At 46.2% G+C, this 22,030-nt stretch overlaps 1 protein-coding gene across 8 annotated transcripts in view; it reads left to right on the forward strand.

Moving 5' to 3' along the window:
- The window catches only part of LOC107381832 (C-myc promoter-binding protein), a 92,583-nt gene that overhangs the window by 58,415 nt on the left and 12,138 nt on the right, over window positions 1–22,030 (forward strand). For 4 of the 8 annotated variants that reach the window (XM_070554929.1, XM_015953729.3, XM_054732198.2 and 1 more), the window contains 11 exons: window positions 9,509–9,637; window positions 9,883–9,975; window positions 10,738–10,857; window positions 11,055–11,204; window positions 11,340–12,493; window positions 13,143–13,380; window positions 13,606–13,709; window positions 14,197–14,372; window positions 15,381–15,536; window positions 20,388–20,565; window positions 21,001–21,255. In XM_070554929.1, the coding sequence (XP_070411030.1) occupies window positions 9,509–9,637; window positions 9,883–9,975; window positions 10,738–10,857; window positions 11,055–11,204; window positions 11,340–12,493; window positions 13,143–13,380; window positions 13,606–13,709; window positions 14,197–14,372; window positions 15,381–15,536; window positions 20,388–20,565; window positions 21,001–21,255 (2,753 nt within the window). The remainder of the gene's footprint in view (window positions 1–9,508; window positions 9,638–9,882; window positions 9,976–10,737; window positions 10,858–11,054; window positions 11,205–11,339; window positions 12,494–13,142; window positions 13,381–13,605; window positions 13,710–14,196; window positions 14,373–15,380; window positions 15,537–20,387; window positions 20,566–21,000; window positions 21,256–22,030) is intronic. The other 4 variants (XM_054732199.2, XM_015953734.3, XM_054732200.2 and 1 more) reach the window with 2 other exon arrangements.

A 22,030-nucleotide genomic window follows, 5' to 3' on the forward strand; every position in this document is an offset into this window, starting at 1 on the left:
AAATGGTGAAATAAATATGCAAACGTTAAAGACTATGCAAAAACAAATATATTCCCAAATGATGCACATTCAAGGGTTACACAGAGTAAATACACTTCCAGCCTCAGAGGCACTGACAAAATCATATGGTCTCCAGGGACCTCTGGTGGTCAAACCTTGGTACTGCAGTTGCAAGTACCACACTACTAAACCAGGCTGCCAATTAGCCTGGCATTATACCACACCTCAACTGAACTGACGTCATGGATGGATACACATGGAGTAAATGGAATAATACACAAATAAACCAGTATTTAGAACACATAACACAAATTAAGAGAAGTGAATTGCGGACTACAAGCGAGAATAGCAACTGATACCAATTAAACTGTAGGAACTCCCTCTAAATAATCCAAACAATATGTCCAGACAGACATAAAGAATACTGAATGAACTCATAGGCTATTTACTGTATGTATCCATAGAGGTGCTACGGTTGACCAAACTTACATATCAGTCATGAACGCACACGAGGCTGTCTGCCACCACCAACAACTTGGACAAAATGGTAGAAACGGCTTTACAGGAAGTGACTATCTAGAGGAAGTGACGTCACAAACTGGACCACCAAAATAAGATTGGGGTAACTTTACAAATGGATCTTCTAGAACTGCAATAACTATAGCCCTTTCTGACATAGCCGCCCCCGAATTTAGTTATAAATTCGAAAACTAGAGGAAAGTCGTATCAGGTGTTTAGCCAGAGTCATCTTCATCTTCCCAAGCTGGCAGTCGCACCAGGCGCACAACTGGTCGAAGATAAGTCTGTCCCTTTATCCTCAATTCAGCTGCCCTGACTCGACCGTCTGAGCCTGGACATGTCTTGACAATCCTCCCGATCGGCCACTGGGCCCTGGGCAGTTGTGAATCGACCACCATCACAACCTGTCCAACTGCAAGATTGTCTGTATTCTTGTGCCAATTGTGTCACTTCTGTAGGTTAGGAAGATGATAGCGGATAAAGTTGGACCAGAAGTGGTCTGCTAGGACCTGGCTGTGTCGCCATCGCCGTCTGCCCAGGAGTTCGCTGGAAGCGTAAATGGCTTGTGGATCACAACGTCCCATGAGTAGTAAGTTTGGGGTGACTGGGTCTGGATCAGCAGCATCCTAGGAAATATATCCCAGTGGCTTCGCATTGAGAATTCCCTCCACCTCAATCAAAACTGTCTGCAGAACAGATTCTGTGACAGTTTGGTCCTGCAGTACCACTCGAAGGGCTGCCTTCACTGACTTGATCTCCCGTTCCCATGTCCCCCCAAAATGAGGGGAACCTGGCGGGTTGAATCGGAACTCTATTTTCTGTCCAGCCAGCTGCTCTTGGATAGGAGCTTCTAAAGTTTGGAAGCTGGTCTGTAGTTCAGCCGCTCCACCTCGGCAATTGGTCCCTCTGTCGGCCAGGATTTCAAAGGGCTTGCCACGACGAGCGATGAAGCGACGTAATCCCATCAGAAAAGCATCAGTGTCAATGCTCTCCAGCAGGTCGAGGTACACACAACTCGTTGTCATGCATTTAAATATAAACCCCCATCACTTCTCTGTGCGTCGACCCACCTTGATATTGTAAGGGCCGAAGCAGTCCACTCCGGTAGACCAGAAAAGTGGCTTGTATAGACGGAGTCTTGCTGGGGGAAGGTCTGCCATTTGTGGGACTACAGGACTAGCGTGCCACTTTTGACATTCCACACAGCTGTACTGATGCCGTTTGATGGATTCTCTTCCGCGTAGGATCCAGTATCTTCTCCGAATTTCAGCGAATACACGCTCCGGACCCGGATGCAGGAGCTGGTTGTCATATTTCTTGATGAGGAGCCTGGTAACATGATGTTTCGGGTCAAGGATAATTGGATGCATGTTATCTAGATCCAGATCTTCTGCTCTTCGCAGCCTGCCTCCCACTGTTATCAGCCCGACAGCTATATCATTCTCAGGAGCAAGCATGATTTGGCGGCTTTGTTTGGAGATGGGCTTCCCCACATCAAGGAGTTTCACCTCTTCCTGGAAGGTCTCACTTTGGGATTGTCATAGGAGATGTAGTTCAGCTTCTTGTACATCTGCAGCTGTCATGGTGGGGCTCACCAGGTATTTGGCCGCCCCACGAAGGCGCATATGAGTGGCTCTAACGAGGTCATCCCAGTTGTCGATGTTAATAACATCCACTTCATGAGAAAGACAGGTAGTTGCTGCACAAAACATTGTCTTGTGTAGCTCATCCTCCAGATTAACCTGCAATGATGACAGCTGCCATCACTGGAGCCATACCTAGCCTACCTAGTAGGCTAGGTAGGCTAGGTAGGCTACCTAGTAGGAGAGCATCATCAGATCGAAGCCAATCTGTCTCTCAACGCAGTAAAGCTAAGACCCAGGGCGGCACCAGTTCGTCAACAAGGAGGTCAATCATCGATGGGTTATCTGACATACAGACAGCCATGTTGGAGGTGAGAATAAAGCGCATGGAGTTGGCAGAGGTACAAAGACAGATAACGGAGGAAACTCTGATGGATGAACAGTACCAGCATCTGGACCAACAAGCTCGGGAAGCCCTCAGAAGAAGAGAGGAACTCCTAAGAGAACAAGAAATACAGAGGTGTAAGCTTGATGAAGAGGCAGAAATTGTAATGTTTTCAAGCTGGCGGACCCATAAAAACACCCAACACAGAATGACACGTTTTAGAATGTTTATTAAAGAGGGAAAAGGGGCGATGACTGGAGAGGCAGAGGCTAGGTCAGAAGACAGGCGGTCGTTACCAGAAGATCTGAGAGGTTGAATATCCGACAGGGGAATCCGGAGACGTGGTCGAGGACTGAGCAGGGTCGTGGCCAGGAGGTCAGAGGGGCAGTAACTCCAATAGGGGAAATCTAAAGACGTGGTCGGGAGCAAAGCGGTAATCACAAGAGGGCACGAGGAGCAGGCAGGTCAGAGGGCGAGGCAAGGTTCGGATCCGTGGAGTCAAGGTGGTTGAAAGGCTGGAGAATTTACTAACAAAAACGTGTTCAATAATCTGGCACCGGTTGGAGAGCAGGCTGGGAGTTATATAGCAGGAGGAGCAGGTGTGTGTGATGAGCTGATGAGGAGCTAATGAGAGACAGGTGGTTTGGATGATGTGGATGGTGAGTTGACTGTGGTTGCTGGGGAAACAGCTTGGCTGGAGCTTGATGAGGTGCGAGCTGTGGCTGCTGTGGCAACAGGTCTTAGGCAGGAACAGGATCATGACAGAAATAGCATTAAAGGCAAAAGAGGCTATTACCAGACGGCTAATGCTGCAACGTAAGCTAAAGGAAAAGGAAATTGAGTTAGAGAAATCGACTCTCATTACATCCCTCCTAAAGGAGGAAACGAGTAGCTCTGTTGCCTCAAGACCGCAAAGCGGAGATGAATCCAACAAAGGGTTCCCAGCTGACGTCATGGGAGTACCACCACCCTCACAAGGTGCACATGGACCTGCACACTCTGCTCCTACAGTTATTGGCCCTCCACCAGCCTTTACAGCAGCAGTGACTAATCCTCCTGTGTCAACAAGCCAATTAACAACTAGAGCTTCGCCTATCCTTCAACCGCAACCTCCTGCCATGGTAAACCTGCCAACCCAGCCACAATTCACATACTCCACGATAGCTCCGCCAACCACAGCGCATAATACCATCCCTCAGCCTGGTACGACACTATCAGTTGGTGCTATATTACCTTGTGCTGGACCACCAGCCTTAACAGTGCAGCCCACTGCTCCCCTAAACAAGCAACCAGCAGTCTATAGCCAGGCTCCACATCAGCATGTACCCTGGTCTTATTCACAACAACAGCCAGTACAACCTGATGCAACCCTGCAGCATCACTCTCCTCCCAGCATACCACCTTTGCCACAAGAGACAGCTCCTCCTCCAGGCTCAATCGCTGCACCTAGATGGAGCTATTAATAGCTACTTCATATGGACTTCCTAAGCCTGCTTTACCCTACTTCACATCTGGAAGAGAGGCAGACTTTGCACTGCTCAAAATGGCTCTAGATAACCTGCTATGCTCACATGCTCACCTCACCGAACCATTTAAATATCAAGTGTTGTTGCAACATTTGAAGCTGCCTAGTGCTCACAAGCTAGCACAAGCCTTCATGTATGACCCGAACCCATACACATCGGCCCTACAGGCACTTCAAGATAAATATGGGCAACCCCGCCAGCTTTTTGCAAAGTGAGCTAGGAGCCATCCTAAACTTACCTCCAGTTAGGGTTGGTGATCCAGATGGATTTGACAATTTTGCCCTCTCAGTACAAGCTTTAGTAGGCATGCTCCGATCGCTAGAAGGTGAAAATGGCTAGGAACTCAAATGTGGCTCTCATGTTGCTAGGCTACTTAACAAATTGCCCGCTAACTACAGAGACAGCTTTGTTGAATATAGCTTGAACCGTGGCATTCTGACAACTGGGACTGATAAGACTTATACCCTGTCAGATTTCTCCACATGGCTCCAGTTGAAATCACAAGCCAAGCGAATCTCATCTAGAGCAGCCTACATGTGTCAAGATCAACCAAAGCTGAGGAATCAGAAGAAACCTCAGGGTCCTTCATCCAACGTGTACTACAACACAGAGAGCCGGGCTAAAGCCACACCTCCAGATCCAGCTGGCCTTATAAGATTACCTAAGCCTAAATCAGGTCCTAAACTTTACTGCCCTTATTGTGACAACAGAGGACATTACCTGAGCCTGTGTCTTAAATTCAAAGCTCTTTCAGCAGCTGAAATTGCCACATGGATCAAACACAGAAGCTGCTGGCGGTGCAGCAGGAATCATGCACCTGAGGTTTGCACTCTAAAGAAGCCCTGTAAATTATGTAAGCAACAACATCTTACTGTGCTCCATGACGTGTGCCCTCAAGAACTGAAAAAGGTGTTAATGGTCAACGCTGCTTCCAATACAGTGTACATCGACCGTCCAAACTGCCCAAATAAAGTCATGTTCAAGTTGGTCAAAGTATGTCTACACAATGCTGAGTATTCCCTGGAAGACTTTGCTATCCTCGATGACGGGTCTGAGAGGACTCTTATCCTCCCATCAGCAGTGCGACGCCTCCATCTGACTAAAGAGCCTGAAAACCTTCCCCTGCGCACTGTCCGCCATGAGGTGATTCGCCTTCAGGGAGATACAGTTTTATTTGAAATATCTCCAGTTCACACTCCCAAAGTAAAGTACAGCATTCACCATGCCTTCACTGCTGATGAACTAAGTCTCTCAGAGCACAGCTACCCTGTAAAGTCACTCATGCGAAAGTAGTCCCATCTGGGAGGACTTCCACTTCCACTTGTGGACAGAGTGCAGCCTTTACTTCTTATTGGGTCTGATTTCCCTCATCTACTCATCCCTAAGCAACCAGTAATAGCTGGCCCACCTGGGAACCCCCTAGCGGTGTGCACTCCTCTTGGTTGGACCTTACAAGGCCCAGCCAACTTCAGTCATGTTTCTGCTGACCACCCGGACTGCTACTTCACCATGTCTCCCAACTCAGAGCTCCAGCGCCATGTAGAACGTCTGTGGGAAGTTGACATCTCGCCTTATGTGAACATAAACACTGCCACACGTTCTAAAGAGGATCAACAGGCTGTAGACCTGTTAGAGCAATGCACCACTAAAGTGGAAGTGGATGGAGTGACTAGATATGCTACTCCACTTCTCAGGCTCAAGGATAGTCCCTTCCTCTGGGCATCAAAGAACACTTTGCTCCCACAGCTACGTAGTACTGAACGTCGTCTAGCTAAAGATCCAGCTCTGGCAGATACCTACTGTCAAGAAATCCATAGACTTGAACAGTTAGGTTATGCCAAACCTCTTCCTTCAGCTACAGTAGATAGCTCCCAGGAGTCATGGTATCTTCCTCACCATGTTGTCCACCATAATGGAAAGGCAAGAATTGTCTACAACTGTTCCTACCAGCACAACGGACACTGTCTAAAATAGCCAGCTCCTGCCCGGGCCGACCCTAGATCCTTCACTTCTCTGCGCGCTTCTTCGGTTCCGAGAACACAGTGTGGCTGTCAGCGGTGACATCAAAGCGATGCTCCACCAAGTTTGGTTGCTACCAGAAGACAAACCGCTGCTCCATTTCTTGTGGAGAGGTATGAAGAGAGCGGAGGAACCGACTGTATATGAGTGGTAGGTTCTGCCATTTGGAACAACATGCAGTCCTTGCTGGGCAACATTTGCCCTCCAGAGGCACGTGAAGGACAACAGTAAGAGGCATGAAGACATCCTGCATACAGTTGAAAGTGCATTTTATGTGGACAACTGTCTAACAAGCATCACCACTGCTGATAAAGCTAAGACCCTAGTTGACCGACTGCGCAGTCTGCTCTCTGCTGGAGGGTTCGATATAAGGCAGTGGGCCAGCAACGATCCAACTGCTTGGAACACCTTCCTGCTGAAGCCAAAGCGGCTAGTACCGAGCTGTGGCTTTCCCAATCCCGACAAGACCCAGAGGAACCAGCTTTAGGCCTACGTTGGAATTGCCTCTCTGATCGCCTCGGCTACAGACACCGACCGGTAGAGTATTCTCAGCTGACCCTGAGAAACATCTACAAGGTGATGGCCACGCAGTATGACCCACTGGGGTATCTTATCCCATTCACCACTCGAGCCAAGATCCTCATCCAGGACCTGTGGAAAGTGGGAGTCGACTGGGATGAGCAGATTCAACCCAAGGCTCTACTGGAAATACAATGGGAGAGCGAGCTGGTCTACCTCCCACAAGCGGAAATCCCAAGATGCTATGTTCCAGCAACCTTGGCCCCTGAAGTGCCTAACAGACAAGCACACATCCTCTGCGATGCCTCCGAAAGAGCCTACGGAGCAGTTGAGTATATTCAAACTCCCGATAACCAAGGCAATATTCACGTTGCATTTATGATGCCTAGATCTCGTGTTTGCCCTCGAAAACAGCTGTCAATGCCATGCTTTGAATTGTGCGCAGCTCTAGCCGGAGCTCAGCTGGCTAAGGTCAAAATGACAGAGCTGTCATTCTCTCCCCAGCAGATAACACTATGGACCGACTCAACTACAGTGTTGACATGGCTGAAATCAGACTCAAGTCGATACAAGGTTTTTGTTGGAACGAGGGTCGCTGAAATTCAAGAACTTACCGAAGGGTCAACTTGGCGGTATGTCGGCACCTCTGATAATCCAGCAGATGACCTTACCCGCGGGAAGACACTCCATGAGCTCAGTCAGCCCAACCGGTGGAGTCAGGGTCCATAGTTTCTTCACCAGCCTACTTACACCTGGCCAGAGCTACAAATGGAAGTAGCTCAGGAAGAATATGAGGATGAGCCTTCTGAAAACAAAGACCGATTAACCTTTCATTGTCTGAATCTGTTCAAGGTAAAGTTCCAGTTGTCACACACTGTTTAGTGTGAAATTTTTTTTCTGCGTTTGACCATCCCCTAGGGAAGTGGTGAGCTGCAGACATAGCAGCGCTCGGTACTCATTTGGTGGTTCAACCCCCCAATCCAACTCTTTAATGCTGAGAGTCAAGTGAGGAAGCACTGGGTCCCATTTTTATCAAAGTCTTTGGTATGACCCAACTGTTCTTCAGGTTATGTAGAAAATAAGCATTCTGGACGACTCTGATTTGTTTTAATTGTTTTTTAAGGTTTATTTGAATAGACACTGTGCACTCATGCCAGTACAAAAGCATGACATGCTAGACTAGTGTTACTGCTGACATTTAGACATGAAGGAGTAGAACATAGGGTGAGAGCTTCATGTCACATAAATACACTTCTGTTGTTGCAGGTTTTCTTTAGATCAGTTTTCAGAAACAGAATGTATTTCTCCTTTGCACAAGTGCTTTGGAATGAGCCCCTCAGCTTTCTGGCACATCTTCAGTTAGGATATTACTTATTTATCTGTTGAATAAGAAAAAGGATAACCCAATTAAATCTCCACGACCCACTGGCCTGCCAGCAGCTGTTTTTCACACAGCGTTGTTGTACACAGCTGCTCTGTAGTCAGCCCTGACAACAATAAAAAACACCAAACTGAGCTAAACTCATGTATCAGCCCCAAAAGCAGGTTTTCAGTTACGTTCGAGCAAAAACTGCTGTTATATTTAATGATGTGTGTAATTTTTATTTTCTATATAATAGACTTGTTATCATTGTTAATAAAATAATGTCAATGAAAGTTCTGAAAATCCTGTTAAACATGAGATTTTAGTGTAAAAGATTCCATATCATGCTAATTTAAACCTTTGAGAGCAGAGGCAGGCACAGTATGCAATAAAACATTACCGTTGGCACTATTACGATGTCATTTATCTTAAATATGAGTTATTTTCATAGGCCTCAATTTATACCTGGAAATAAAACACTTTGTTTCAGTGAAACTCTGCCCACGTGTGCTCTGATAAAGCGTGCCAACAACAGCGTCTATGGTGAGTCATTTTCTGTGTCGGCTATGGTGGTCCAGTGGTTAAGGAGTCTTCCTGCCGACACCACTGGTTTTGCCATTTGCAAAACCAGTGGTGTCGGCAGTAATTCATTTAGCCTGCTGAAGCAGATCTAATGTTTTTATATTTTAGTTTTATTGATTTTCTTCTGTAAAATATTTTGTGTCTCTAAAGATCTTTGATTAGGTCGTTTCCTAGCAGCATTTTAGTTGACTTACTCTGCTCACCTCACATGGAGTCACACTGGCTAAATAAACGAAGAAAGTAAAAAAAAAAACTGATTAGTCCTTACTTTTTAAACGGTTTACCAATAAAGGTTTGAAAATGTCATACTGGCAAGTGTGGTTAAATAAGAAGAAAATAGTTACTGCTCAGACCGGGATCAAACCTGCACAAAACAACATGCCAGCCCAGCACACTAACCACTGGACTACTAAGTCCACTATATGGTATGGGTCGTCTAAGACACATATCTGAACTGGCCAGGGGAGACAGGTTTCAGACCAGAGATTATCTTCCAGGAGTGGAGCAGGGCCTGATGACAAGACTAATTTCCATTGACGCTTTACAAGATTTTCAAAATAAAACTCAAAATTAGCAGCTGAAACAGGAAAATGCATGAATGCAGCCAAAATGGGTTTGGTTTTCTTTTTTTTTTTCATGAGGAAATAACAACATCACATGTTAAAACACTCTAAAAAGTGGATTTTCTACAATATGGCCCCTTCAAATTAGAGATTTGGTTGAGTTGTGTAGGACATAATAATGCCCGCCATCTGAAGACACCATTCAAAAACAAACAGTATTGTGCTGAAATGCTTCTGAGTCTGGGAACGAATCCAAGTTTTATATTTGACACAAGATAAAAATACTGCATTTATTTTTTACGGCTTTCTTAGATGACTTTCAGATTGCCTTGGCGTGATGTTTCAGAGTAAATGTTCAAAAACAAAATGGTTTAAAACAGAGAAAATGGAGCCCTGTTGGAAGAGAAGCGATGGCTGACTTGCTTTAACGACTTGTTGTTTTTGGGCAGATGGCAGTGACTTGGACGCTGTGAGTCACAGCAGCATGGATAGTTCTGCTGACACTAACGTGGCCGAGCAAGGCCCCTTCACCTCTGACCCCGTCAAAGTAGACCCCACTGATGATAGATCTAGCACAGGTACACTTCAGACGTCATTTTGGTTTACATCTTTTTTTCTTTCACTGACATTTTTGACCCTCCTTCCTAATTTGCTTCATTCACCGACCATCTTTGTCCTTCTCTTCCTTTAACACCCTCTCCCCTCACTGCCTGTTCCCTCACTTTTCTGTGAAACCATTACTCCCCCTCACTCCTGTGGTTTCTGCTGTGCTCTGTAACCCTGCCCTTCACTCTGGCCCTGCCTGTGTTGCCTCTGCATGCAGTCGGCCACGGTGGCGGCAGCGTGGGTGCCCGGCCCGGGGCAGCCCACTCATGCTGGGTGGGCTCTGAGCTCAGAGAAGCCACTCTCTTCCCAGGTAAACCTCTCAATCAGTCGGCCTCTTTCTTTCCTCTCTCTTTGGTTGCTTTTGTCTCTTCATCTCACCTCCATTAGTTATGCTGTTTTTGTGTTTCTCTACCTCTGTGATCTCATATTTCTGTTGTGTCTTTCCTTTATCTCCTCTGCCCTTCACGCTTAGTCTCACTTTTGAGTCATTGTTAATTATAGAGCATCATTCCCCTAAGGCTCTTCCTCTTTGATTATGATTGTTAATCATGGAGGCGATACCCCAACAGGGGGCGTGGCCTTGTGTGCTGCGAGGAATGAGTGATTTCACTGCAAGTAGAAAGGTCTTCCATGTGCGGTTCATTTATTATCACCACTCTTGAAAGAGGGCCAACAGTTGCAAGTGGCTTCATACAATATTACACAGAAGCTGTACAGAGATGAAAACACAAGAAGTTCATAGAAGGGATGGAGGAGAAGAAACCAGCAGACAACTGGTCTGATGCCCAGAGAAGCTCGGCAGGCAGATGGGGGAGTTGGCCTCCATCCTGAGCAGCCGTATCCATCAGCAGCTGTGAAAACGCTGCAGAGACAGCAGATCTCTGAACACCCAGAGGAGGATTTACCCAGCAAATGCTTTCTCTGTTGTGTTCTTCTGCCTCTCAGCCTTAGAGGATAAGATGCATCAGTAGCATCATCGCTTTATAGGATTCATATATGTAGTTTTTGTATTTGCTGTCTTAAAAATATTATTTTCATTTCATCCCAATTTTGTTTTCTCTTGATTTTCTAGGAGATCAGTCGGATTTGGGTTACAACTCCATGTCCAAAGAGGAAGTTAGGAGGGGAGAGCCCACCTCCCAGGACTCGGCCCCCGACAGAGATGAGAAGAAAGAGAGCGACTGCAGCTCCCGTCAGTAGGACGTCTGATCTAATCTCACCTTAGACTTCAATGTGGGGGCACAAGGGCTTTCCTTGTTCCTCAGCTTTCTTTTGTTTATCTTTAGAGATTTTTAGATTTTCTTTGTTGGCACATGAAACTGTCTTGTAGTTTGGAGCTGTTTCCACATTTAAGTGTCCAGTTTTGATAGGTATGTTCTATGTGTTCAGTGTCAGAGACAGAGAGTGCAAAAGGAAGTAAGGACTGCCTTCCTCAGCTGGACCTGGAGATCAGTTCCTCCTTCAAACCTCGAGGGATTGTTCGCAGCAGTTACCCCTATGAGGACTCTTCCTGTAAACCTAAGACCTCCGCCAGCTCAGGTACTTTATACCAGCTGAGCTTTATTAATAGAATCAAACCTTTATTCTCACAAGATGTGAGGAGATGCTAGTGAAAGATCTGTAAGTTCCCACATGTATGAGCCAGAATGCTCCTACATCTCTTTCTCTCCACAGGCCACATTGCAGGGCTGCTCTTCACCTCCTCTCTGGAGGAGATCGGGGAGGTTCACACGCACAGTTTGCTCAGGAAACACAAGAGTGTTCTGGAGGAGGTGGTGGGAAGCACCGGTAGTGGCTCCGCTTTAGATTGGCAGGGCGTGAAAGCCCGCAGGTTGAGCGGGGACACAGTGGGCAGCAGCGGCAGCAGCACCACTGTCCTCAGCCTCGGTATGGGCCAGGCTGAAACCGATCCAGGGAAGATCGCAGGACACTTGGGCGCTGATGCCAAAATATTTTCTAGTGCTAATTACTGCAACAGTAAGAGGTTCCATTCGCAGGTTGTTGCTAAAGTGGGGAATTCCAGAGGTTGTGAGGAGGAAGAGGAGGGGCAGGACTCCAGTGATGAAGACAGGAGTCAAACTGAAACCATCTTTGATTTTGAGGACTTGGAAATAGACAAGCCTGCCACAGGGGTCAACTCTCACATCAGACTTCACAAGAAAGCTGTTGAACGCAGCTCCAGCTATGGAGCCGTGAGCACTGTGATAGCCAAAGGAACAGTCAAACGCACCGGGATCCAAACTGGGTTTGACCCCTTGTCCCTTCTGGCTGCAGAGACCAGACGGCAGGACATGGATGGGTTTGCTGCGGACGATGTCAGCACTCCGAGCTCCGGCAGGAACTTGGCCAGAGAAATCGAGCTCTACATGAACCACTTGGACACACCGCTAAGCAGCCGCACACCCAGCTCAGATCTGCAGGATCCGAGCAGCCCCCTCCTCCTCTACCCCTCCTCCAACTCTGCCCTCCGCAGGTCCAGCCTGCCCCATAGCTCCCCCCTGAAGATGGCAGGAGTACCACGCTCATGCACATTCCACCAAACTTCACCCTCTCAGCCCATCTCCCGCCAGCGCCTGAGGTCGTCAACTTCCTGTCAGAGCTCCAGCACCAGTCCCAGCCTCAGCCCTCGACCCAGTCCCTTCAGGGAGCGGGTCGATAGAGCCAGCCTGGCGTCACCTTCACCATCCTCCTCCTCCTTTGCTATGGACACTCTGCTCACACCAACTCTAGATGTGTTCAAAACCAGCATGTTCTCTGCTGGGAAGGGCGTGGCTGAGAAGGCAAGCCGCTGGTATTCACGCCTGGCCACGTACACCACGCCCACCAAGGTACTGCTGGGGAGGTTTTATTAACCACACCTTTCACCTATATTTCTTTGAGGCTGATACCCAAATGAACTTGGAGATACTCAAATTTTTAAAAACACCTGTACCTCCATTAATTAAAACACTGAGAATTACTACTTGATTTTTGTTCACATTGGAGCTGAATGATGTTTGATCAATATCAGAATATCAGTGTGACCAATCAATATTTCAACTATTCTAGTAAATCAAACACAAACTGAATGCCAAAGAACAAAGGATGAGTTTGTGTCTGATATAAGGCAGGGTCATGCGCACCAAATGAAAAGTCCAAACATTGTCACCTGTGTTAAAGTTTGTGTCTTTACTGTGCATTAAAGCTAAAATAAATATTATTAGGTCTGTATTAATAACAAATTCAATCCTGTTAGAGCTGCTGCCTTACATAAGACCGCCCCCTGGTGCACACTTTTAGACATAGTTTATTAAAACCATGAACTTTGGGTTGTGACGGCCTGTCATGTTGATGGACTCTAACATATTTGGTACTCTGGAGATCTGTGAGAACTCCTACTTATCCAAAAGCCCAGCTGTGATTGTGTGTCACGTTGTTTCACACCAACAGTCTCTGTAGATGTCGACCTGCTGACTGAGTTCTCTTCTGTCCCTTCAGGACAGTCACGGTGACCGTCTCAGTGTGTCCTCCCTTGGTGCTGGAGACCCAGACTGCTCCTCCCTATTGGATGAAGATGACTGTTCAGAGTTGGAGTGCTCAGTGATTTCTCCACAGAAAAATGGCCTGTCTGGCCTCCGGGGGCACCACAGGAGTCCCAGACAGAGCCCCGTTCACAGCAGGGTGGAGAGTCCCACAGCGAGCTGCAGCTTCAGGAGGCCCTCCTCTCTTCTCGCTGGTAAACACAACTTCTCCTAAATTATTGATTTTAAACTAAATTTTCAACCGCTGCAGAAACATTTTTTCTTTTGTTTACTTAATTTGTAAAACAATCAAAATCAGTTAGTAGCTTTAGCACAAAACCATCATTTGAACACTAATCCTTTTATAATTTTTGTTGCACCACACTAATATGTCAGCATCACATAAACTTCCTCTCTGACCAGTTACTGTGTGTTTGCAGGGCCTACCCTCTCTCTTTCCAGGTTCCAGCTGCCAGACAAATCAGACCTCGGCTCTTCTCGCTACACCAGCAACACCAGCATCTTTAGCAACTACGCCATGGAGGTAAAAACCAGAAGAGTTTGATCACAGCACTGAACTCCTGGCTCAGATTATGAATTAAAGCAGCTTGAGGTCAGCTTAGATTTAAAACATTTTTATTTGAAGTGGGTTGTTTTCAGTGAAACATCTGCATGACTCTTGCAGCTGAGAGTTTTATTGGTTTGGCAGATAACGACTTTTCTCTGAATCAGTTCTGTGACGCGTTTCTGAATAAATGGTTTTAAAAAAACTGTTTTTCTGAGGGAGCTTATTGAACTGAGTCTATTTAGTTTCTTAATAATGGTAAACTATCTGCAGTGGTTCCACTTTACATTTTAAGGAACCTAAAGACCGCAGCCAATAAAGTACCAACGTATGTGGTCATTTCTCCAGGTGCAGCAGTAATAAAGTAAGCAAAAAACAAGGGATTACTAGAGGTTTTGGAACTTTTGGCGTGTTTTCCAGAAGGCTTAAATGTATGTTTGCTTGTGTGTGTGTTTTCTCTCTCCAGCTGCTGATCTCCAGCTGTTCTCGGTGTAAAACATGTGACTGTTTGGTGTATGATGAGGAGATCATGGCTGGCTGGACAGCTGACGACTCCAACCTGAACACCACCTGCCCCTTCTGTGGAAATCCTTTTCTGCCCTTCCTGAACGTGGAGATCCGGGACATGCGAGGACCTGGAAGGTACTTAAGTCTAGTGTATGCTTCTGCGTCAGCTCCACAAGGGAGAGAAGCGCACGCATTGACAGAGACGTTTTGCTCTCGGACTTCTCCTGGGAAGTGTTGCAAAGCAATACCCCACCAGGACAACAGAGTGCGTAGCACTGTTCTGGGGTATCCTGTCATGCATCCGGTCCAAGATCGTGCATTTAGATTTGTTTTTTGTATTTCAGAGACTTAACACAAGCAAATTTGTCCCTCATTCTCCTCCACCTCTTGTGCTTGCCACCTCTAAACCCACATTTACCATCCTTTCCATCCAAGAATAAAGCCTTTGCTGCGTATCTTTTGACTCCTCCAGGCACAGGTGCATAAAACGTTCGTATTTGTAGAGTTTTTCTGTGGCGTATTCTTCAAGCTGCTCCATGTCTGCTGCTAGATGTCTTTGGCTCTCTTTATGTTTTTTGAGGGCGCTATGGCGGTGCTGTTGATGAAAGCAGCGTCCTGACCAATCACGACCTTGCGTTTTCCATATTGTTCGACAGATGTCTCGAAAAGTGAGCTCCACTCCGCCCTTTCTTGAGACCTTGCAAGGACGGATAATGGTGTTGCCCTACTCCGCACCGACGCAGAAGCAAAACCTAGGCTTTACACCTGCACAGAGGACACCTGTAGATATTTCCCTCAGCAGAATGAAGTGAAACCATTCATTTTACTGAATGAAGGAATAATAAGAGAGACATTACCTTCATTCATGCAATAATTCATCCATCTGTAATAATTCCTCCCTGTTCAGGGTTAGAAAATAAGTGTCTTCTACTTTAATCATGCCTAAACTGTGTTTTGTACACTATAGGCATAAATAAAACATAATTTTATTTAGATTAATGAATTGATTAATTCAGGCAGTTGCTTTTAATTAAAGTTGATCTAACTATTTCAGAGTAACAAGACATGATCTGGAACATCTCAGGATAATTACACTGATTGTAAATTGAAATAAACAACTTTGCTTTTTTTTCCTCTGCAAAGGCTTTTCCTGAAGGGCAGCCCGTCTGTGGAGGACACCATGACATCATCGTACTCTGCCTCTACTGGTTTGGACACAAGGATGTCTACTTTGTCAACGCCATGTCCCACCACAGCCGTATTCCCTCCATCCCCTGCAGTGGAGGAGTGCTCAGGGAGGTACGCCCCATCACCTGATGTTTCATCACTTCTGAGATCTTTTTACAATTACTTCTAAAATCACCTTATTGTAGGGACCTGTGATTTTTTAATTTACATTAAGAAAGATTTGGAGAAGGTGTTCAACCGCTTCCCTCTGGGGATCCTTTGGGGGGTACTCCGGGAGTATGGGGTACCAGGCCCTCTGATATGGACGGTTCGGTCCCCGTATGACCGGTGCCAGAGCTTGGTCCGCATTGCCGGCAGTAAGTTGGGCTTGTTTTCAGTGAGGGTTGGACTCCACCAAGGCTGCCGTTTATCACCGATTCTGTAGCAGCCAAGGTGCTGAGGGGATCTGTTTTGGTGACCTGACGATCAAGTCTCTGCTTTTTGCAGATGATGTGTTCCTGTTGGCTTCATCAGAACGTGATCTCCAGCTGTCATTAGAGCGGTTTGCAGCCAAGTGTGAAGCTGCTGGGATGAGAATCAGCTCCTCTAAATCCGAGACCATAGTCTTGAGTCAGAAAAAGGTAGAATGCCTTCTCCGGGTCAGGGACGAGAAGTTTAAGTATCTCAGGGTCTTGTTCACGAGTGAGGAAAGGATGGAACGTGAGATAGGCCAGCCCCCGGACCAGAAGTCGACACCCCCGGACCAGAAGTCGACGGAGGTCAATGCCTCTTCCAGTCCTGTGGTCGACGCCTCTTCCAGTCCTGCGGTCGACGCCTCCTCGTGTTCTGAAGTCGACGCCTCCTCGTGTCCTGATGTTGACGCCTCCTCATGCCCTGATGTCGACGCCTCCTCGTGCTCTGAAGTCGACGCCTCCTCGTGTTCTGAAGTCGACGCCTCCTCGTGTCCTGATGTTGACGCCTCCTCATGCCCTGATGTCGACGCCTCCTCGTGCTCTGAAGTCGACGCCTCCTCGTGCTCTGAAGTCGACGCCTCCTCGTGCTCTGAAGTCCACGCCTCCTCGTGCTCTGAAGTCGACGCCTCCTCGTGTTCTGAAGTCGACGCCTTCTCGTGTTCTGAAGTCGACGCCTCCTCGTGTTCTGAAGTCCACGCCTCCTCGTGTTCTGAAGTCCACGCCTCCTCGTGTTCTGAAGTCAACGCCTCCCCGTGTTCTGAAGTCGACGCCTCCCCATATCCTGAAGTCGACGTCTCCTCGTGTCCTGAAGTCGACGCCTCCTCGTGTCCTGAAGTCGACGCCTCCTCCACTCCAGAGGTCGACGCCTCCTCCACTCCAGAGGTCGACGCCTCCTCCACTCCAGAGGTCGACGCCTCATCCACTCCAGAGGTTGACGCCTCATCCACTCCAGAGTTTGACGTCCCCTCCAGTCCAACTACGCCATCCCCAGTCCCGTGGTCGACACCGTCCCCAGTCCCATGGTCGACGCCATCTCCAGTCCAGCGGTCGACGCCATCTCCAGTCCAGCGGTCGACGCCGTCTCCAGTCCAGCGGTCGACGCCGCCGCCTCCAGCCCAGAGGTCGTCGCCTCCGCCTCCAGTCCAAAAGTCAAGGATGTCTCCTCCAGCGTCTCTGCCTCCGGTCGTCGCCGGTCCTGTCCTCACCAGACGCAGGCCCCCAAGAGCCCGTCCCAGCTCCTCCTGTATTTAAACCATTTTGTCTGGTTGGCTCATTGTTTCATTGTCCTGCGTGTCCTTCATTATATCAGTGTTTTAAATGTTCCTGTCTGCCTCCCTGCCTGCTTCTTCCCCTGCACTTGGATCCTCACCTCCGTCTCACTCACCAGCACGTTGTGACAATTTCCAGTACTTCACTGGATTTAGTTATCAGCAATCTAAAAACCACTGTGTTTATGATACCAGCCACTGAAACATCACCATCAGTGTCCCACCGATATGTAAGTGGGCTGGGCAGACAACAATGAATTTACGGCTGCTGCTAGTTCTGATGAAGTTGTAGCAAACCATTGACCATAAGGATCTGAGCATAATATTTCAGATACCTGACCGCACCGTAGCCACGTTGTTCACCTCATAGGCTGATTACGTGTTTGGTGTATTTGGGAAGTCCCTCTGTAGCCACATAGACGGGTCATAATGTCTCACATGCCAAATAAACACAAATCTGACTTCCCGGCATTCCTAGATAGTATCACAGAACCTAGGATTGAAAATCCAAGCTCATCAGTTCAAAGTCAACACTCTCACACTACAAGTCAGCAGTACTTTTAAATCCCTGGTTGCTTGTGACCCAAATGGTGTCATCATCACTTCATCTGCTCCTTGTCTGACAAAGAAGTTGTTCATTTAACTTAACCTGGAATTCATCCGGGCCTGCAGCTTTGTCCTGGCGCACTTCCCTAAACCCCCTCCGGTTATTATTGGATTAGTGATGACTCTGCTAGAACATGAGTACTTGCATATGGGACATGGCAAATGGCAGTTGATGCTGTTACAACTAAAACGATAGCTGCTCACCAAGCCCATATGCAGAGGGCAATCGCAAAAATAAAGAAATTTAAAATTGTATCTGGCAGAATTCACTATGAGAGGTTAACAAACAGTCAAATCTGGTATGTTGTTACCAGTCACACATACTGTAGGTTAGTCCAGGCTGTGTGTCACACATGTAAATAAAACTATTTACAACCGTCTTTGCTTAGGTTTCATAATATGAGAGAAATGTTTTCACTTCTGTAAAATAAAAGGGTCTACTCCTGTCATTGGAGTACAGTGTTTTACCTGTTAACGTAAATCACATCCAGTTGGATATTTCTTTCTCTGCACTGTTCTTAGTATCTACCCTTGGGTAATAAACAGAAAACAGAGGTTAACTTGACTCATAGTGACAAAGCAAGAATTCACAACGTTATTCTGAAAATTACGTTAGGAGCAAAGGAGCAGATGACTGGCTTTCTTTTCCTTCTTAATTAGGTTTTTGCTACGACACCAGAAGGAATTGGTTGGCTCTATGCGTGTTTCCCTCTTGGTCTGTGCTACTGCTGGGGACGGCTGGTCATTTCTGTCCGACGCCTGTTCTTGTATTAAACCAATAACGTGGGCACGAACTCTGGTCTTGTATAACCTTAGCAATCAGCTCATACAAGCTAAAATCAATCACACACAGCCCAACAGTAGTAACACATTTTATTTATAACACATGTGACACATTACTCTTCTTGTTAAAAGGCAGTTAGCTGTAACGGCTTTTACGAGTTAGCAACAGTAACAAAGGAGGGCGGGGCTTAGAGGGGATGTAGACACAGGTCAATTGCACACAAAGGGTCATCCAAGTTTCCAATTCATTCACAAGTCTTTGAAAGTTTTTCTCTGTTGCTAAAGCAGAATTCCTGAAACCTTGCTCCATTTTCTCAAAACATTAAACACAAAACCTCAGCTTCAAGCACGATTTACAAACCTCTCATTCCTCTTCCAAAATCAAACTTTTGCCTCAAAACAGTTTTAGCTGTGCTCAAAATCAAACACTAGTCTCAAATAATAAACAAACTGCTCTAAATGACATACACCATCAAGCAGTCAGTAAACAATACACCAAAATAGAAAGCACAATGTTCAGGGCCATACAATTTGTTTATTGTACCATATACAGCCTGCAGTCCATTGTGCTACAGTGTACAATGACAGTGGAAAAAAAAAGAAAACATACAATGAAAAAGATCAAAGGACTGAACATGTTATCAATGGGCCTGTTCTTGTCTGTGGGCTGGGCCAGGCCACAGTACTTCATCAACATCAAATGCAATATTTTCCCTCCTGAGGCAACGGGGTAAAAGCCTCTGGTGTGCCGCATCCAGCCTTGACATGATTCCTCACCTATATCAACACAGGCTAAATCCATGGCTTGCTGCAAATTTACTCGGATGTAGGGCTGTCTGTCATACACTTTCCATCTCCAAGACGAAAAAAAAAACCTCCTCAATCGGATTCAGGAAAGTCAAGTATTGAGGGAGATACAGGTTCATAAACTGCCCATTGAGGGTAAACCATTCCCTCACTTGGGCAGCTCGGTGGAAGGTGACGTTGTCCCACACTATTACATACTGTAGGTTGGGATGGGACCCAGCTCTTCACCCTGCTGCTCTCTGAACTTGCTCATACTGGTTGTCACATCATTTGAAACAAGTGAAATGTATTTTGACTGATTGTGTTCAATCAATGACATTTGTGCTCTTGTTATGGGTAAATGTGTGCCGCTTGTGTTTACCATTATGGACGACATGTACATTAGAGTGCAGAATGTGTTTTAAGAATGAGAATGCGTTTAGAGTTTTGCTAAACCGTGGGAAATGGTTTAAGGTTTTGACAACAGACTCACTAGTTAGTTTAATGAGTTCAAGCAACTGAGAACTTTCTTCAGTCAATGGATTTTAGTGTTTTAGCAACTGAGAAAGACCGTAATCATGTGTTGGCAGGCGTGTGTCTACAAAATGGTTATTTTGATGAAAAAGCTGCATGTCTGATTAAACACAATTCTACCGTAAACCGCACAAAGCCTCAAACAACCTTTGTCACTCTTCAAGGCAATACAGCATCCAGTTTTTGAAGTCGAGGCTGCTGTAGCTGCACCCATATGGTCCTGATCTGCATTGTGAACCAGCTCTCAGTGGGGAGCTGTTGCACCTGGCCCTCCTCACCAAGCCATGTGTGTTAAAAAGATGAGGTTAGATGAGTAATTGCAGCAAATGACCAGAGCATCGTCTGGATTACTTTGTTTTATCTGCTAAACTACAGAATTGTTTATTGGTGTTCAGGTTCATACAGATAAAAGGGAGAAACCATTCAGGTCAGGTGGAACGTGGAATCAAATCCACTACATTGACTTATAGAATAAAAACAAAACAAAATATTTAAACACCCCTTTTCTGAAGCCCTTGCCTGTGTTTTTTCAGAACTCGGCAAATTAGACCTCAAGGTATCGACATCCCCACAGACCGGAGAGGAGCGCTGTCATCTGGAGGAGCCATGACCCGTAGCGTCAGTGCCTTCGGTCCTCTGGAGGATACGTGTCAGTTCAACTGCTGCCTGCCGATGTCTGGCAGCCTGCCGAGTCGTCTGAATGAAACCACGGTTTGTCACAGGCAGAGAACACAATCGGTTCCACCAAAGCCTGGCTTCAGTTTGGGCCAAAGGGTGTAGAAACGAGAAGCCAGAGAACTGAGTGAAGTTTAGAAGTAATATAAAGGCTGTGAGTGTGATTTCCTGCAGAGACTCGATATTTTGGAAGATAATTTAATGAGTTTCTAGTATTTTCATTGATTTTATAAAAATGGATAAAATTGTGCTTTTGCAAACTCTTGTGTAAAATTCAGCTTTTTGGATGAAACTTTACTTCTGATTGCTGAGTATTTTGTATCTTGAAGATTATTTCTGCGTACGATATATGGATCTCCTGCCCCTCATTCAGATCTGAATCACATTTAGTATCCGTCTTCTCCATATTGATGAAAAAACATTTGACTGAGCTCCTGGCACAAACCTGACTAATCATTTTGTCTCTCCAAGGACCCTCTGAGCATGGAATGGCGGCTCCACAACCCTGAGCCAGTGACAGTTCCTTACCTGAGCCCGCTGGTGCTGTGGAAGGAGCTGGAGAGTCTGCTGGAGAACGAGGGCGACCCGGTGATCAGTGAGGCAAACATGGTGGACCATCATCCCATCATCTACTGGAACCTGGTCTGGTACTTCAGACGATTGGACCTGCCCAGCAACCTGCCGGGTCTCATCCTCTCATCAGAGCACTGCAACAGAGACTCTCAGGTCAGACGCACACACACATACACACACACACACACACACACACACGCGCACACACACACACACACACACACACACACACACACACACACACACACACACACACACACACACACACACACTCATATTTTACTAGGATTTAACAGATCAGTCCCAGAATACTGCACAATCAACCAACAAAAATGAAAAATAAAAAATCCAAAACATACGTTTTGCAAAATTCAATTTAGGATTACTCTAATTTAAAGTGAAATAAGCTCGCATCATAATGAGTCTGTGTGCAACTGACAAAGAAATAAGCTCTTGGTGTTTTCTGGTCGTGATGGAAAACCAGAGATCACAGGAAGTTTTAAGTGATGCAGCATTAGGTTTCAGGTCACACTCTGTTACTGATGTATTCAAGGAAACACGCTAGCTTACATTAGCATGGTTAAAAGTAGTGATGAGACAAATGAAGCGATGCTCGTATCAAGCAGGAAGTGGGCGAATCCACTTGCTTAAATTCCTGGAAAAAACACATGACTGATGGCAAACGAGGTCTCGTTTTACCTGGTTCACATGACTGGTTTGTTTTCTGTGTCACTTTTCAAAATAAAAGCTGCCAAAACTCAGTGGATTTTGGGTGGTTTTAGTTTGGTCCATGTGTCTTTTAGAGTTTCAAGTGGTTTAGTCTGTACGAAAAATAGCTTTATTATTAGTGTTGGCAACTGTAGTGTTAAGTTTTAAAATACGGTTACCATCTTGACTTGTTATTGTATTAATAGTGTTATTTGATGTG

Source organism: Nothobranchius furzeri, chromosome 9 (genome assembly GCF_043380555.1).
Source record: "Nothobranchius furzeri strain GRZ-AD chromosome 9, NfurGRZ-RIMD1, whole genome shotgun sequence".
NCBI lineage: Eukaryota > Metazoa > Chordata > Actinopteri > Cyprinodontiformes > Nothobranchiidae > Nothobranchius > Nothobranchius furzeri.